Here is an 18604-nt window from a genome sequence, read left to right as displayed (position 1 = left end):
GGGGTCGTTGTGACCCAAGTGCAGGACCTGGCACTTGGCCTTGTTGAACATCATACCGTTGGCCTCAGCCCATTGATCCAGCCTGTCCAGATCCCCCTGTAGAGCCATCCTAACCTCAAGCAGATCAACACTCCTGCCCAGATTGGTGTCATCTGCAAACTTACTGAGGGTGCACTTGATCCCCGCGTTCAGATTGTTGATAAAGATATTAAACAGAACTGGCCCCAATACTGAGCCCTGGGGAACACCACTTGTAACGGGCCACATATGCAAATAGTCTATGTGACAGTGGCAAAGAGTTTGTGCATGACAGAAACAGATTTGATGACCCTGATTCAAGAAATCGCTGTGTTTCAGGATGTGTTCAGGCATATACTTTGCAACTTATATGTAGAGGTTGTCAGCTACTGAAGGGGGACAGATTTGCCTTTAATAGAAACATTTAAGATATAAAGATACAGATCATATATATGCATCACTTGGAACCTAAAAGTGGCAATTAAACATACTTAAAACCACTATGGTGATGACTGCAAGAGGGAAAAAGAAATCAGCATCATTAGAATGAGAAAAATGACATGATACTAACATGATACATGCTTCCCATCTTGACCCAAACAGAAAAGCTGCATTTTTGATGAAATGGAACACTAAGGAGATGCTGTTTTATAAAAAGCAAATTGTTCAGTTTCACTTAAGCATATATTTCCCAGCGGCTGAACATTAAATGGCACCCACCTGTGGTGCAGCATTGCTCCTCTCAGCAGCCCCATATCCCAGCTTGGTCCTCTGGACTGCATGCCCTAACCAGCGTGGCTCTCCTGTCACTGACGATGTGACTTAGGAAGGAGACACTTTCTTACAAAAGCAACTGATTTTTGCAGTCACCATCTAAAGCCAATCTTTTTTAATGGAAAATTCCTGAAAGACTATGACTTACATAGCTCCAGAGACAGATTATCAGCAGTTCAGTTTTGAGCCTAAACTCTTTTGCGGTGTAAAAACTATCTTCTTGTATTCACTTCAGTTCTTATGCTCTGCCTTTTTCCACATATCTAACCAGAATTTCCACTCCTGACATGCGCAATGAAAGCCCAATACTTCTGGTCCTTTCCTGCTAAATCACAGAGGATAAGTCATCACTCTTCATCAACCTCGCAAGCAGAGGATAGGATTACAGCTAGCGTAGCAGTTTTTCAGAGAAGCAGCTGAGTGTTATAGTGAATTACTAGACCTGGGTGAAGTCTTCAATTCACCAGCCCTGTTGTATTCAGACACTGGGCCAAAGCACGTAACATCTCCAACTCAACTACTGCTACTAAATCTAACATGGTGAATCAGAGACCAGGTACACCGCTACCCTGGCAAACAATAAGCCACCATCTTGTGACCAGACTACTTTTCAAGTAATTGACTATGCACTAGGAAGCGAGTAGGTTCATCTCATAACAGGAAAAATTGTTTCATTAGTCACCAGGTAACAAGCATTAAGCTAAGGCAGACAATGTTTTCCTTAGTAGATTAAAGAGCAGTTTGTCCTAGTCCTTTGCATACACTCTCCACACTGAGGGTTGTTTGCAGGCTCTTTTGAATCACAAAATTGTTTATTGCCATGTGGATTTTATTGTTGCTTTGCCAAAATTCATTTAGCTTTTCAACAGACTGTAGTTCCAGCAGTTAAGTGTTGCATGGAAGCTTCGTGCCTCAACCCACTAGGAGGCTAATGCACAGTGCCAACTGCTCCTAAGGATCATGGATGGATTCCTGGCATTGCCAGTTGGTTGGGGAATAGCAAACTTAATGAGAAAAGCCTCCATATTTCAGTGCATCATAAATGTACCCACACACAGGGGTGGGTTTCAAGAGGATAAAGCCAAAGTATGGTGTACATGTGATGAGACTTCCACACTGTATTTCTGAGTTCAACGCAGGCGGCACAGAAGCAGCTCTACTTCTACAGTAAATATGTATTTGTATGTACATATGTGTGCATGCACACACACACTTCAACAGATGATACTACTGAAGAGATGAATTCCTGGGAGAACAGATAACTTGTCTCCTAATAGCGAAAAAGCACAACGGGAGATGAGTCATGTTTGTTCTTTAATCCTCTCTGAGAATCATTTCTGACTTTGGGATAATTCACTCATCCTCTTGAGGGCTCAGTTACAGCAGAAGTATTAGCTTTTACCTCTAGCAAAAGGTGAAGGTCAGACTTCGGCATTATGGGCAATAGCAATGGGGTGTCTTGCCCTCACTTGTTCTGACTTGACATTTTCCTATTTCTATTTAAAATGGTGATTTTCTATGACGTTCTACAGGTGTATATAACTTAGGGCTTTATATTTATCTGAAAGCCTCATGCACTGATGTTTTCTGATTACATTTGAATCATGGCTTTTATTTAAGAAAAATGTGCACTTCTAATCCTTTAGCTGACAAAAGAATTCTGTAAACATTAGCATATTCTTAGAGCTCAGAGTACAGAATACAAAGAAACACCTCTTCCCTGACCCCTGAAATTATTGGTTTTCCTAAAATGACATGCATTTAGAGGTGACAAGATTACTTTTGGAGATTTTTTTAGTGCCTGTAGAACAATCCTGGACTCCTCAGGCTACTCTACAGCAGAAAGCATGAATGGAACACAGACAGGCACAACCAAGCTTTATCTTTAATTTGGCTAGCAAAACAAGAAATGAATGGTCACAGACTTGCGCACATGTTAGCAACCTATACCCTCATTTAGGAGAAACGTTTAAGTTCACCTTGCAGAGATTTCTAGGGCCTCCCCTGATTTCCTGTTCTCTACTTGCATGTACCACCATCCAGTTCACGCTCTTAGCTATTTTCTATCCCTACTCTCTGATAGAAACTCATACTTAATTTTCTGGGCACCCACACTCCCATGTGCATTTTATACTGCTCCCTGCATGAGATGAGACATCATATATAACCTCATAAATTGTTGATATGCTAATTTAGTCATAATTATTCTCCTTATAAAGATTTATAATTATAAACAGCATAATTGAAAAAAATGCTGTATTTGTCTCAAAAAAAAAAAGAACAAATATAGAACTTAAAAAACAACGAATAATGGAAAATTATTTTCTTATGAGAAACTGTGGATGAGAATGTTGACTTCACCCAAAGTTTTAAAACAAAAATATAGGTTTGATTCAGTTTAAATTGCCACTTCAGGCTTTTGAATCAAACAATGTGTATAAAGCAACTTAATTCAAACAATTTCTTTCTGAAATTATTATAAATAAAATGTTGCAGCAAAATTCTGGAAGAAAGCATACATACTTGAACCAAGAAATACGAAAAATTATTTGTCTTTCTACACATTCAGTAGAGAGAGAAAAATAAGTGTGTTTCAGTAACTAGCACTTGTTTCTAGGGTTTCTCTGCAACCAAATAAAACTCTACTTTCATCCACATTAACACCATTCAACTCATTTGGCATCCTCTGTGTTATGTGAAAATAAAACTCTGCAACCAGCAGCTCTTGAAAGATGAGATTTCAATGCCAACAGCTTTAAACATCAAACTCCACCCACTGAAATCCTATATCCAAGCTTAAACCTGAACCAGACATTCTCTATCTTGAAAGGCAAAAATATATTTAAAAAAATATGCAGGAAACAAAGGAAAACAGCTTTTCCTACAGTGTGTAATTAAATGAAGGGACTTCACCACCACAAGACGCTACTAAATTTAAAAGCACAGAAAACCTCCGTCTGAATAGTTACCCACAAGAAGTTTTGGAAGGAATATTATTTCTTGTATTTCAGATTTTAAGATGAAACTTATTAACCAAGAAAGGAACAATTTTGCTACAATAGATTTTCTACTGTGCATTCTGCTGTCACACACCATCTCCTGTAGCAACTGCTACTGGATTTTTAGGGGACAGATTGTGGGGTGAATGACCTGTGGCTCTGAGTCAGCCTAATAATTTGTATTCATCATCATAAAACCTTTATATTCCAACTTGTCTGCTAAACGGTTATCTTCAATGAATGTGGAAAGTATTCCTGTACATTTCAGAAAGTTTGGTGATTTGTATTACACAAAATTAGATAGCTCTGCAGTTTTCATGCAGTTCTTATCTAGTTTCTTGACCTGCTCAATTATTTCTTTATGATCTTGTAAACAATCTGAAAATGATAAATGAGCAGTGTGTCAGACATCCGCTTAAGAGGACATAAATTTTTTTGTTCAAAGTTAAAGAAACTTTTCCAGCTTGCTGCCGCATACTGTAATTTAGCTTTGAGCCAGTTATTAAACAAGACAATAATATTATAATGGAAATTGTTTAATATACATCATTAATAGTAAAGTGCCTGCTTTTATTGAAGTAAAAAAAAAATGTGTGCTATGAGCAGTTTTGAAATGAATATTTGATTCCAAACTTCCCTTGTGCATTTAATGACATGCTAATTTACATTTTAATTACTTCCTAAGAAATCAAAGCATTTGTTGACAGAAGAACATAATGTCAACTTCACGGTGCACTGTTGGTAGATAGTTAATGAACTTAATTAGATAATTAGTGATGTTAATTATCTTTCTATTATGAAGATAAAGATGTTACACAAATGATGCATTTTTCAAAGAAATATCATTATATGTTTGCTTGTTTTAGTTCAGTTAACTTGAAAAGCTGATAAAAGACCAACTGAGTGATTGGTAAGAAAAATATTTAAGTAATAATTGTGATTATGTTTCAAATATTTCTATCTTCTTCATTTCACCTACTGTGAACTGTACCTGGAGTACTGTGTCCAGCACTGGAACCCTCAGCACAAGAAGGACACGGAGGGCCATGAAAATGATCAAAGGGCTGGAGCACCTCTCCTATGAAGACATGCTGAGACAGTTGTGGTTGTTCAGCCTGGAGAAGGCTCCAGGGAGAGTTTACAGCAGCCTTCCAGTACCTGAAGGGGGCGTACAAGAAAGCTGGGGAGGAACTGTTTCCAAAGGCATGTAGCAATAGGACAAGGGGCAATGGCTTTAAACTAGAGCAGGGTAGGTTTAGATTAGACATTAGGAAGAAGTGGGTGGTAAGACACTGGAACAGGTTGCCCAGAGAAGTTGTGGAGGCCCCGTCCCTGGCCAGGCTTGATGAGGCTCTGAGCAATCTGATCTAGTTGAAGATGTCTGTGCTTACTGCAGGGGGGTTGGACCAGATGACCTTTGGAGGTCCCTACCAACCCAACACATTCTATGATTCTATGAACTGCTAAATTGAGCTCATTCCTCCTTAATACCAAATTAGCAAGCCCTTTTTGTTCAACACCGCTCTGCTTTTCACTACCTCACATACCTCCCCACCTTAAACAACCACTCTCTGATGCAGCGGCTCTGCTGAAGTTTGAAAACCCAGACTGGTCAGCATCAGCCTTGATTTTACAGTCAGTTAGTGAAAGATGCTATAACAATGCTGGGTTTAGCTGCTAGTGTTGCCACTGACATCTTGGGTGATAATATCGATGACTGTAAACTCATGTCTGTCAACTTGAGATAAAGCTTCTTTATACAGAAGTCAAAGCCCACTAACACACAGCATTTTTAGCTAATGCTGCTTTTATGTCATAGAATGGTTTAGTTTGGAAGGGATCTTAAAGATCATCTAGTTCCAACCTCCCGGCCGTGGGCAGGGAACACCACCCACTAGACCAGGTTGCTCAAAGCCCCATCCAACCTGACCTTGAACACTTCCAGGGATGAGGCATCCTGGGGTTCAGTCTTCTCTTCCCTGACAAGAGCCTAGGAATACATCATCAGCCTTCCAATTCAACAAACACTTCTGCTTGGAAAGCCTTGTTTAAAACTACCCTCTAAAACACAGACTTTTGCACACGGACTTTTGCACACAGACATCTTACCCAAAAATTTGTGCATATGATCTGTATATATTAATTTTAAACTGGCCGTTTCTCCTCCACACCTAACTCAAAACTTGTAAAGGCGGCTGCAAAAAGCGTTAAGCAGGACTAAGAGCCAGGAGCGAATGAAGCCCCCATGCCCTTTCCTTATGGAATCACGTGGGCTGAGAGCCCTGCCCTAGGAAAGACCAATTCTGTATCCATGATGCAGCTACTATTTGTACTAGGTAAGTAAGTCCTAGCACAGTACAAAACACTTAAACTCCTGTAAGTGTTGATATAGAGATTCACACTTCCAGCACGGAAGGAATTTAAGCCTGTAGGTTCAAACTTCCACTGAAATCAATGGAAATTTTATGTTTAAATACTTCTCAAAATATAATGCATCACCACCACATGTGAATCACTAGAGATACTAGGTATACTACCTGTACTTATCTTAAGAATGAATGTTACATGTGAAACAATTTTTTAAGATATTTTTGCTGGCTGCGAAATTTGAAGATGTTGTTCGTGTAGTAACAAACAAGTAAGTTCCTGTAGCAACAACACTTTTAGTTGCTGGCCTAAGAGAAGCCTGATGAATAAACACGTGAGAAAACTAAGAAAATAAATTTTCTGTAAATCTAAATCTAAAGAAAGTCCTAAAGACTTTGAAATAACATGTTGTTTGAAACATGCCTCAGTCTTTCTCAGACTTCAAAAGAAACATTAACTCCTAGAAGAGATTTGAGAGACTGTCTTTCTCCCTCTTGGAAATCTAATTATAGAGCCAGAACTAGACAGACAACTTTCAGTGGAGCTTGCCCAAGAGACATTTGCTATTACTTCAACCAAGGGTACCTGTTGTTAGGAAACCATGCAGAATTCAAGTGGTCCTTGGTCGTGTCACTATCTTCTAGCTCAGTGATATGAGGAGGACATACAACTCACTTTCCTAAATGAGTTAATGAATTTGCAGTTTTATTTTCAGCAGATACATCAAGACTGCTTAGCCATCAGTATAAATAAATAAAATATTACATTTTTTAAAATTAAGAGGAAGAATTTTCTAGAGGAACTGAAGTAGATTCCCTATCTGACAGTGATTTAAGTTACAGTCAAGAGGTCTGTTCTTGGAGCTCCTGACTTCAGAAAGTTATCCACAGAGACAAAGGTGGCTCTCGCTGACACATTGATGCAGGTACCTTTTCAGATTTGCTGTGGATTTAACAATCTGCCTGTTGCTTACAAAAGTAAGCACAAGGCTCTTACTACAAAGCCAACCAAAGAAAACCAAATCACTCCCAGTCAAGCCAAACTTAGCACCTAGTGTTTTCTGGTTTGTAGAGCTACACCATTAAATGCTTTTTCTTTGCTGTTAGCTCTGCAGTGACCTTGCATACACTAAGGGCAGCAGAGCAGAACCATCATGCTGCTCAAAATACCTTAGAGTTCAGAGGCTGCACTCTCCCATCACTTAACTAGGAGGAATTCTCTCACAATGACAGAGTGACAAAACCAGCACAAAGGAGGTCAGATGGTGGCTCTTTATAACTGACTTCACAAACGTACGTTTGCTGGCCAAAATCTTACCGTAACGTTTCTGGTTTTGCAATTACAAATTAGGAAGTCTGTTAACCTCTTCATTCTGAAGACTGAGATTAAAAAGACTTTTTAATTTCATTCTCTCAAGGTATATAGGCCCCTGGCATAGAGGAATGTAATTAAGGAACCAAAATAGAAGAGGACAGGCATGATCAGGGCTGTTGTAAAACCCAGAAGGCTCTGCATTTCTTGTAAATAACAACTATATCTACAGCCCTGACGCAGCGTTGTCTTACAGTAGTTAGAATTATGCTGCTTGTAACCTTGCTGAGGCACGCATCCCTTAGGAAGAACCTCAGGACACTGCCTAGAAGAAGCTCTTGACTGATTTACAATTTACTGAAATGTGATTGTTATAGTGGTCCCTTGCTGCTCTTGCAGTTTGTGAAGATGACAAAAAACAATCAGTCATTGCTAATCTAAAAATTTAATACATATCCTAGATTCCGAGAGCGAAACTGGAGGGGAGGGGAACAGGGGGAGGAAGGGAGAAGAAGGAAGCAAGAGATCAAAAGGCTTGATTTGAAACAGGAAAGTCAACGATTTGGAAACCTTTGGCACTGTATTCATAGTTTCATAGATCTTCCTGCTGGCAAATTTACCCAACTCTCTACCATTAAGCTTTAAGAAATCTGACTTCATACAGTGCTCCTCTTGTTTCTGCATGGCTACCCAGACTTCCAAGAAAGCACAACATAGCAACTACTAGAGCAGATTGTCATTCTACTACCAGAAACGTGATCACGCTCTCCTTTCTGAATGATCATGCCTTCCAGACAAAGCCCAGAGCAGAGCATGAGATACCAAAGTGGATTCAGAAATACAGGGAAAATGCAGCTGCATTTGATTGCTAATTTTGACATTTGCCACCAAATAGCAGGGAATTGGCTTCACTGATGCTGGAGATCATGAGTGTGAGTACAACAGAAAGATAAGGCCTGAACCTTTGCTGGAGTGAACACTTTGAATTTTACTGTTATTTCCAGATTGAGGATTGGGTCTCAAAAGCACTCTTGCTATCTTGTAAGTGGCAAGAGGAAAAAAAGTTGATAGTTTTGAGGGGGATGTTTTGTATTTTTGAAGTTTGTTTTGGTTGGGGTTTTTTGTTTGGTTGGTTTGTTGGGGGATTTTGGGGGTTTTTTGGGGGGTTTTGTTTTGTTGTTTTGGTTTTTTTAAAATCTGCAGCAAACGCTACTACTGCTTCAACTTCTTTGTTTATTTTCATTCTATAGAGGAATCAAATTAACAACCCAGTAACCAACCCATTTCTTCCTTCTACTGAGCAGAGCTTTGAAATCCTGGCTAGATTACTAAATTTTGCTCAGTTAGGAATAGCTGTGCTTACTCCTCAGTAAATGCAAATATTTTTCTTTTACTATGGGATTTAGAGGCTTTGTCTCTCACTGCGTAGTTCATGCTACTCTTCCTTTTATCGCCATGTTTCAACCAGGTGCCTATTGCTGTAGTACATAGGTTCATAACTAGCAGTAGTGAAGACAGAGGCCAGTATATGAAGATTTTTCCCAGAAATGAATACAGAAGGCACCTGAGACACCACAAATGATACAAAATCACATTACAGCACCTTTAGAATGACTACTAAAGTGAGGTAAAAAATACAAGTTAAAAGCATAAATACCATTTACTTTTAATGTAACTTGTGCTCCTAACTTCCTTTGATATTGAAAATCCCACCATATACCTTACTTAGATTTCACCTCTCTGAAAAGTGCATCAAACTATTTCAAAGATAGGCTGGAGGGAAAAAGGGGGTGAGGGAAAGCAAAGAACATTTGGAACTGTAGCTTCACATCTCATTGAGAGGAACAATTTATCAGAGCTGTGGAGCTGTCAGTCCTTGACATGATAAGGAATAACACCAAATGAGTAATGTTTCCTCCAAACCCAGCTTCTTTAATTACAAGCCGCTTCCTTGCAGAAGAGAGACAGAAGATGCAGAAACACCAATTTCATGCACTTGTGCCTGAATAATGTCTCCGTGCTGCCTTTTCCAGATGGCAACCTTTTCACTGGAGGAACTAATGATGTGGGCATATTTAGGGAAAAACCAATAACGGAGTCTTTAACCTTCAACAGCAAAAAGCATGTTGTACAAAATGTTCCTTGGGATACATTTACAAATATCAATTACATTGCTCACTGAGGTGTAATCAGCTGTAATAATCAAAATTAATTTTAAAAAATAATTAAACAGACCCCAGGGCAAATAGTCGATGCTCTTGTAATATGACATCACAGTCTACACATGTACCTGGGAAGAACTTGCTCACTCTGTAAGCAACAAAGTGATTTTAAGGAATTAGAAGGAAGCTGTGGCATGTTGAGAAAAAACCTGCAGCTCAGTAAGGTACTGTCAGACACATTACTTGTATACCATAGCTTTCCTGATCAACACACCTGGAAGTGAACCAGTCATCACTGGGGATAAAAATGCAACCTGCTACAGCTTGAGCTAGAGGGTTAAGACTCCCTAAACTGATGCTGTAACAGACTCACTGTCTCCTCAGCAGGAGGAAAAAAGACTTTAATATGTTCAGCACTGCAATAACACAAGCTCAGCCTAAAGCTCTGAATATTCTGTCAATGCACTGCTGCCTTATGCTATAACTGATTACCCTAGCCCTAACACACTTAAATAAGTAACATCTAACCGGTGCTTTTTATTTGTGTTCTTGACAAATGCCCAGGAAAACCATGGAAATGGCCCTCTCTCTCAGCAAAGGAGGAGCTTACCCATGGAAAAGATTGTCCAGCTTCATTTCTAGCAGTGGGAATGCTGTATACCCTCCAAATCCACCCCTAGTTCATATAAGCACTTGTCTCCTTATCTCTTGAGGCTAAACTAAAATCTGGACCTTTAATACTTCATATTAAGTAGAAAATGACAGGACAGTACTATGGTAACACCTGATCCTTCCTACTAATTCAGTGTCTGTAGGACAAGGTTAACATAAGCAGTGTAAGTCAAAAGCAGCAGCAAAGCTAGCATCTCCTCACCTTGCTCTGGCCCAAGCAGAGCCATGTATGCACAAGCACACTCGGGTTCCTTAGGTTTTTCCTTTCAAAGTGCAATAATTAGGCCTCATGCAAAAAGTATGCATTAATACATTATACATTAAGGCTGACAACCAAAGTTCTTCAGATCAATGACTACTTCTTAGTGATTATTTCTAGCAGACTAGAAAAGGAACCTTAACTGCAATAGGTGTCTAGTTTACAATGGAACATGTCAAGAGACATACTCACAAGCCTCTCAAGTCCAGGCAAACTCTCCAGCGCCATATAGTAGGCAGAGCCAGGAAAAAAAAAAAAAAAAGCAGAAGTTACCTCAGATTTGCATGCCATTTCCTTTGTGTTTCGGCCAGGCATCAACCTAATAGCTGAAGAGAGGCTTTCACTCCAGGAATTGTGCTTGCTCTGTGATAGGCCTGGCCCTGCTTTATTCTGGAGAATCTTCTTTTCAGATGCTGTGGGCCAGAACAGAAAAAAAAGCTTATAAGTCTTGATATTGAGCCTGTGGGAAGGTAGCATGTTTGTATCCACGTTACCAAAGACGCAACAACATGGCAGTGCCTCACTCCAGCTGGCTTGTCCTTCTATTTATAAGAGGAGCACTGAATTAACTTGTACTTCTCAAGTCTTTAAAAGCCACACAGAGGTCTGCCATAGACCAGTATCATTATACAGACATGAACTTTGAATCCCTGCAGCACTACACACACTGGGATGCCATTCTTCACCCAAATATTCTCCCCTCTTAAATTCGCTGATGGAATACAATTGTCTATTTCTTGCAGTACAGCACAAACTTTACAACATCACCAGATGATTACAGAAGGGCTGGGGCATGACACAGAAAGAAATCAGAATCCTGGATGAGAGAAATTAAAGTCTGCTTTATCTAGTACATGATGTGCAGAGGACGGGTATAACCAAGGAATCAGCAGCTTTCCATTAAGCACATTTACTGCAATGTCTTTGCTTACTACAATGGATGTTCCATAAAATAACAGAGACCTATCAAGTGTTGCCAAGCTTTTGTCATAATTTCTTCCCATAAAGGAGTGATCTCCGTTATCTTCATGTCCCTTTCTTTGTCATTTCCTTTTACAGAAAGATCCATTTTGTAAGTGTCCTCCAGAACCTGCCGCCTCTGAGAAATGAGCTGCTTCCAGATGATTTCTACTGTTCTCAGAATCTCCTGACGAACTAGGAAACAAAACAAACTGCAAATGAAGAATCATTTTTTTATGTAATAAGTCAAGCAGCAGATAAAGCAAAAACATCTCATTTGAAACACCACTAGTCCAGAGTAACTGCTGGAGTCAGTGGACTTGCTTCATTTTATCTACTGCCTCTGTAGGTTCTAAGCCAGACTAGTTACTCCACTCTAGAAAAACAGCAGGACATTTCTTTTGCTATATTTCATCTCCCTGAAAGAAACAAGTGGGAGTGACAGATGATTCTAACCGGTTTCTGTCTTGGAAAACCATTTAATCAGAATTTTGATGATCTTATTATCATACATAGAGTACTAAAGCATCCTGTTGCCAAACATCATTAGAGTTAGTGAGGGGAAGGTAAACAAGTTGTGAAACAATTTGACACAGCCACAGGATGCTGTACAAGGAAGTGCTGAGCTGTTTTGCTGTATTTCCCTGCAAATCAGGCTTATTTGATTGCGGGAGGAGGGGGAAGGGGGAAGGGAGGGAGCATCACTCTGCTGTAGGGTTGAGCTGACAGCCCCCACACTGAATGCTGCCCAAAAGTTTTCTCCACTGTTTCTCTTAAAAGATCAAAGTGTTTCTTCCTGTGTACAACAGATAGACACAAGCTCTGTATAGGCTGTGAAAAAAGAAAATAAAGCTACAAGTATTATGTAGGTGGGAACTAATACTGGCCACAACATAGGGAAGTAATCTCCAAACTGATATCTGTTGCTGCTGAGGATGTGGGGTGTGAATCTTTCATAAAGAGGTATGATGCCAACAGAAGTCCTTTTTAGCACAACATTCCTTTCTCTATGCTGTGCCGGCAGTGCCTGGACACCAAAGAGGCAATTAAGTATCACTCACACAAGGTGCTCTGGTAACTGTTTAGGCAAGGCACTTTCCTGCTCTGTAAACCAAAGGCAACATGTGCCATAAATTACCATCATCTGGAGTAGGCAGGCTGCCCTTTTCCTCTTCACTGGGTGCAAGGAAAATTTGGTGATAGGAAGCCATCTTTGGTTTTGCATCCACCCCAAAACCTTCTGGATAGCTGTGACAAAAAAAAAAAAAAAAAGAAAAAAAAAAAAAGGAGGGCATGTGAGGAAACCAGACTACAAGCAAACTGAGGATAGTGAAAAAGCTAAATATCTACATATTTATGTAATAATATATATAAAAAAATAAAAATATAGATATAATAAAAAATATAAATTTCTATATATCCACTCCTACTCAATTAATTTAGTAAATCAATATCCCCAGGCTTGAGGACTTAAACTAATCACCTGATACTGAAGAATTTACAGGAAGTGGGAAATAAACCACTGCCAGTCAGGTTTTCAAAGTCAAGGAGTATTCATCAGGATCCTATGGATCACTCTTGTATGTGCCTTATCCCTGCCCTTCTTAGTGCACTGTATCATCTCAATTATCTGAAACGCAGGGCTGTATTGGCGTAGCCAGATTGCATACAGCTTTCTTGCACGTCCCCGAGCATCTTGTATGCTGTCTCTTTGCTTTGAATTTCTTCATTAGAAGTATCTTCCATTATGTGGGAAACACTGCCTTGCCGTACCCTACACCTGAACTGCTTACTTAGACTGAGTTCTTTGCACCAATGATTGTTCATTCAGTTTATAAAGCACTCAGCACAAAAAAGCTGAAGACTTTAGCACCGTGATGTTAATGTCACATAGATGTGAGTATAATTGAGAACATCACCGCAGCCAAAAAGAGTTAGTGCCACTTTGGGGTGTGTGTCAGATAATTTACCAGTCACTGGGTAAAAGACATCAGGAATTTCAGCACATCGGTAATACTTACAATAAATGCAACAGGCTTAGTTAAGGCACCCAGACAACATGGACTTGGTCACAGAAGTGCTGTCAATAGTATATATATTATATATAACTACTAGTAACATACTACATTCTTTCAACTGTAAACAGGCACTACTACCTGGGTGAGTCAAATTTCTTTGTCATGAAAAGTTGCCATTTTTAGTTCTGATTTTCTTTTAAATACCGCAATATTGATTACCTGGATCTGCTATGTTTGGCTTTTGCGTAATACCAACACTTCTGTAGTTTATTTTGTTTTAAATATTTATGCTTTTGCTACATGCAAACAATCCTTACCCTATCTCAACAGTTTTGACCTGGAAATTATTATCTGACTGGAATAAGAACAACGAAGAAAAGACCTCTGGAATTGCTGCTCATTTCTGATCTGATACTGTATTCAATTCAGACCATCTAAGCAGCACAGAAGGCTTTCATGGGAACAGCAAACATCATTATATTGAATAAACTACTAGCCAATGCTTGCTTCTTTTGACAAAACAGTGTTGTCCAAAATAACTCCCCAGCTTACATTAGCAAGAGTACCTCTGACACATCACCTGTAAGAATAGCAAACAGAGTGGGTATGGATGTTCTAGCCCTATCCAAGACAAAGGCAAAACTCCCAACTTCAGTACGACCAGGACTTTGCAGCTCAGATTCAAGTAACAACAACCATAACAGAAAAATGCACAAGATCCATGCACAGTTTTAAATACGTTCTAAACGTACCCCCACAAGAATAGCTGCTGGATCAGAAAAAACATCTCCCTAAATTAGTCCATGCAGATGTCTCGGAGAATGGCCACCTGCATGCTTGTGGAGTGATTCTAGCCCACATCCCAGAAAGACTTCCAGATTCTCATTTTAATGATGGGCTTGTGAGCCAACTCCACTGAAATCAGTTCAAGCTTGTTAACTGCAGTTACTACTTGAAAGCAAGTAAGCTGCTGGAAATGCTGGATGAGTAAAACAGATACACACAGATGTTTTGGTTAATAAAGAGTAGCAATTAAAACTATGTGCAAATTTAAGGGTTCTGCTTAGACAAACATGCAAGCTTGTCTGGATGTCTCTGAAATGAAACACCTTTTTCAAAATGAAAAAAATGGAATTAAGTGTTATGTTATTACCATCCACTATGCCATTCTTATTACACCTACAAACAGACATGCTAGTCTGCCTCTGTACAAGAGACATGGTAGGAAATTTTCTGCTCACTAGTATTTCAAGGAAAAAATAGTCTTCTGATTGAAGAACAGTTTATCCCTCCCACTTTCTGGATGAAAGACAATCCATTGCCTTATTAGTAACCTTCCTCATTGCACATTAGTAACCTTCCTCTCCTCCAAATGAAATGATAAAAAAAATTACATCAAAACATTTCTGTTGTTGTTTTTCATTTTTTAAAGTCTATGAGGAAAACAACCATCTTTCCCCAAGTGGCTTTATTCTGCCACTTCAACAGACACCAAATAAGAGTGGAAGGTTTGCCCTATTTAAAACAGAATGGTGCTTTAAACTCCCAGGGCACAGAGTCCAATGGGTCAAATACTTGCAGGATACAGTACGTATACTACATCTGAAGTCCTTAGTCTAGCTGAATTCAACTCAATTTCAGCTTCTAGTGATTCCCCAAAATGGATATTGCCTAAGTTTTGTGAAATCTCCCCCTTTGCACCCACCCCCATAGATAACAGCACAGAGATGTAAACAAACATTATACTGAGATGAACATTTGTACCTGCCCGAATTCAGTTGGCAAAGGCAGTACATTAGGCAGACGACAAAATTATTATTTGAATTGTAAGTTGCAAAAATAATGTCCCACTGCTCCTGCAGGACATTGAGAGTGTTCAGGACATTAAACTGTTCAGGCAGCGATTGTTGTGGTCTGGATAAGCAGTATAGGATGGCTCTGTTTAGACAGCTGTACAGGGCACTGAGGAAAACTTCCTTTTGAGAAACGGAGCTCTCTAAGACCTGTAAAAACACAAAACAGCAGAGTACTTGGCTTCCTCAAAGAAGTCTCTCCCCAAGGATCCACTCCTCTCAATTTAAGCTGTTGCAAACTTATTTCAGCAAAATTCCTGTGAACAACCTGTTAGATACAAATTCAATTTTTCTGTATTTCTGCTGAAGTCCATGGAATTGTGGAAGAGATTAATTTATTCCTGTTCAGCAACATGTACATACCCAACAGACAGTGGCACAAAAGAGCTATCTCTTTGTTAAGCTGCACCATCTAGCTCTGATTGTCATTTAGAGCCATTATGTGCTCATGCAAGAAAACAGGAATAATCACAATCACCAAATAGGTTACAACCATCTTTTTGAGAATTGCGGTATCATGACCTCATTGTCAAACAGCACATTACAACATGTTGATAACAGTTGGAAAAAAATTTCATATGATTCACCCCCATAATCTGTTTCGCAATGAAGATCAGGATTTGCTTGGGGTCAGCAGCAAACATTCTACTGTTCAGCTTTTCAATCAGCTTCTGAGCAAAATAAGCAATATTCATCATGGATACAGGTGCAGTTGATTCTGAAGTGCCATGAGGCTCACTGCTCCCTGGAAAGGATGCAAGAGAGTTGATTATTCCAAAAGAAGCTGAAATGCAAAAAAAAAAAAAAAAAAAAAAATACAACATGTGAGGTTCCCAGAGCTGAGAAGGAACAGTCTCATGCCATGATGTCTCAGAGTTGGGACAAATCTAAGAAAAATCTAGGTCTAGCAAAAATACCTTACTCAGACTGGAAATGATGGCTCCATGCTAAGGACAGAACCAATCTCACTAAAATACGACCATCAAGGACTATCATGGTTCAACTAATGACTCAGAAAGGAGAGCAGCAACAACTAAGTTATCAGGGTTGTTTACAAAAATGCTCAAGGATAAACCTAAGTTTATAAGTACTCCCTTTTTGATGTTCAGAATATGTTCTCAAAAAGAGAGAAAATAAGTGAAGAGGCTCTCTAGAAAAATGGTAAAACTACAGTAATTTATGTAAACTGGCCTACAGCCTGATGAGCTGGACTGTCCTTCCACCTACTGTTTCCAAACCTTTCTAGCAATTACAGGTACATGCTAAATACCAGCTAGCTAATGATCTGATCCTCACCACCCACCTCTTGGTCTTGTTTTCCCTTCGCCTTGACTGGTAACACGGAAGACGTCCATAGCAGACAGCAAAACTTTTGTCTGAAAATGTCTCTTCTGCTCAGCGGTGGCATCCTCTGGATAAGCCTATATAGTAACCGTATACACATTAGTACAGCAAAAAAACCAGCCAGGAAATCAGACTTGAATTCACTTTCAGCCTTTATTCAAAGGCTTTTTATTTCATTGGATCTTTGTCAGATTATACCTGTCAAAGATCCAGATTCAGTAAAAGTTTTGGTCAAAGCAGCAAGTAGAAATTACAAGAGACAGTATTACCCAAGATAATTCAAAATGCCCAACATTTCCCTTAAACACCTAAGCACCGTGTTAGGAAGAGGAGGGGAGAAACAGCACAAAAGTAGTAAGGACAACCACTCCACCTCATATGCACACCTTAGACCTTGGTGTGGATATATGCAACTTCTCAGCTTGCAGCAGCTGTTATCGGTGACAGCTAATCCACAGTAACATGTAAATGCAGAGATCTGGTGTACTCCTCCGTGCAAAGGCAACGTGGCACCTCTCATACAGAGTTCAGCAAGTGTGCATGTGTGCACAGTTACTGGGCAGCAGATAAGATGGCAAAACCTCATAACCTAGCTGGGAAAACAGGAAATCTTACATAGGTCTACTCCTTCTAGCTGATAGCCATCACAGTTGCCCTCTGCACACTGAACACAAACGAAGTTTTTCACAGGGACAGAACCTATGTTCACAGGTGGTTCCCAAGAGAACTTGCCCTCAAGGAATTTCAGGTCCATTCACCAGGCTCAGGAGTCGGATAGTCAGAAAAGCCATCATGTATTTTAAACTGTAACAAGCCTTGGGATGTTACTGTAAAAACCTTTAAGGAACTGCTATTCCACAAGATGATTTACCTCATGACAGTTGCAGTCAAACTTATGTTCATTACTATTTGTATTGGTAAGCTAAATCTGCATCAGAACTCACATCTGGGACACCTAGACTATTGATAATTTGGAGCTGAAGCCTAAATTTTCCCATTTTCCCTTTCTCAGACTACTCTGACTCTTTCCGGTGCTTTGAGTATTTGAAATCCATAAATCCAGATTTAGCTGCTACAGTTTCTATTAGTCTGTTCTAAAAGTGGGGACAGTTGGTTTTGGTTTATTTGAGCAATGAAAAGAAATTGTTATCTCAAAAAGCAGTACGCAGGAATGTTCCATGTGAAATCTTCTGTTCTCAACAAATTCAAGGGCTGCTCTAATGACAAGCAGGTATTACTCAGGAAAAAGGAAAATTTTTTCGTGCCTTACTTCAATGTTAAATATTGCCTGAAAAATGCCTTTGTTGTTGTCTAGGGGCAGCATTTTCTTAGTTCACATGAATGCAGAACAGGCAGAAAAGGCTTTTCTTCATTGTTGAAAAGGATGGAATTCCGTTCCACTAAATAGGCTGTCCAGACTTGCCAGGATGTAGTGCATGCTCTCTGAGAGCTGGGATCCCAGCCCTATCCTAGACTCTTGAAAGTGCTGACTGAATACACCTCTGTCACTGCAGTTTTTTCACTAGGCCACTAGCAGGATACCTCCTGTCCTTTCAACCCCCAGTGCAAGGTAGAGCAGCAAAGCCTGATGATTACAAGAGAGACCTCAAGAAGCAGCTCAAGCGGATGCCCTTGTTTGTTTGCTGGAATGTTGAGAAGACTGTCCATCAGGAGGACTCGCACAAAATCCCACACTTGTTTCTTGGCAGGGTGTGGTAGGAGCGGGAGAGAGGAGGGATCAACACAGCCTTTCCCTTCAGCAATGGCTGGACCATCAGGACTCAAAAGGCCTTCAGAGCCTCCCTGTGGAAGCAGACAGTAATGCATTTTAACTCATAATCTTTAAATTGATTTTTCCTCCTAGCAT

General features: G+C 39.7%; 1 protein-coding gene across 6 annotated transcripts in view; it reads right to left on the bottom strand.

Moving 5' to 3' along the window:
• WDFY4 (WDFY family member 4) overlaps nucleotides 1–18604 on the bottom strand; it is a 155905-nt gene that overhangs the window by 74747 nt on the left and 62554 nt on the right. For all 6 annotated transcript variants that reach the window (XR_008467017.1, XM_054205511.1, XM_054205513.1 and 3 more), the window contains 7 exons: nucleotides 18343–18540; nucleotides 16697–16814; nucleotides 15981–16138; nucleotides 15305–15543; nucleotides 12661–12770; nucleotides 11526–11717; nucleotides 10836–10975 (listed from right to left, as the gene is read on the bottom strand). Coding sequence is in view for 5 of the 6 variants with exons in the window: in XM_054205511.1 (XP_054061486.1) it covers nucleotides 10836–10975; nucleotides 11526–11717; nucleotides 12661–12770; nucleotides 15305–15543; nucleotides 15981–16138; nucleotides 16697–16814; nucleotides 18343–18540 (1155 nt within the window). In the remaining variant the exon portion in view is untranslated. The remainder of the gene's footprint in view (nucleotides 1–10835; nucleotides 10976–11525; nucleotides 11718–12660; nucleotides 12771–15304; nucleotides 15544–15980; nucleotides 16139–16696; nucleotides 16815–18342; nucleotides 18541–18604) is intronic.

The sequence above is a fragment of the Rissa tridactyla genome, chromosome 6, assembly GCF_028500815.1.
Source record: "Rissa tridactyla isolate bRisTri1 chromosome 6, bRisTri1.patW.cur.20221130, whole genome shotgun sequence".
NCBI classification, from domain to species: Eukaryota; Metazoa; Chordata; class Aves; order Charadriiformes; family Laridae; genus Rissa; species Rissa tridactyla.
Note: the sequence above shows the minus strand (reverse complement) of the source record. Positions and strands in the feature narration are given on the sequence as shown.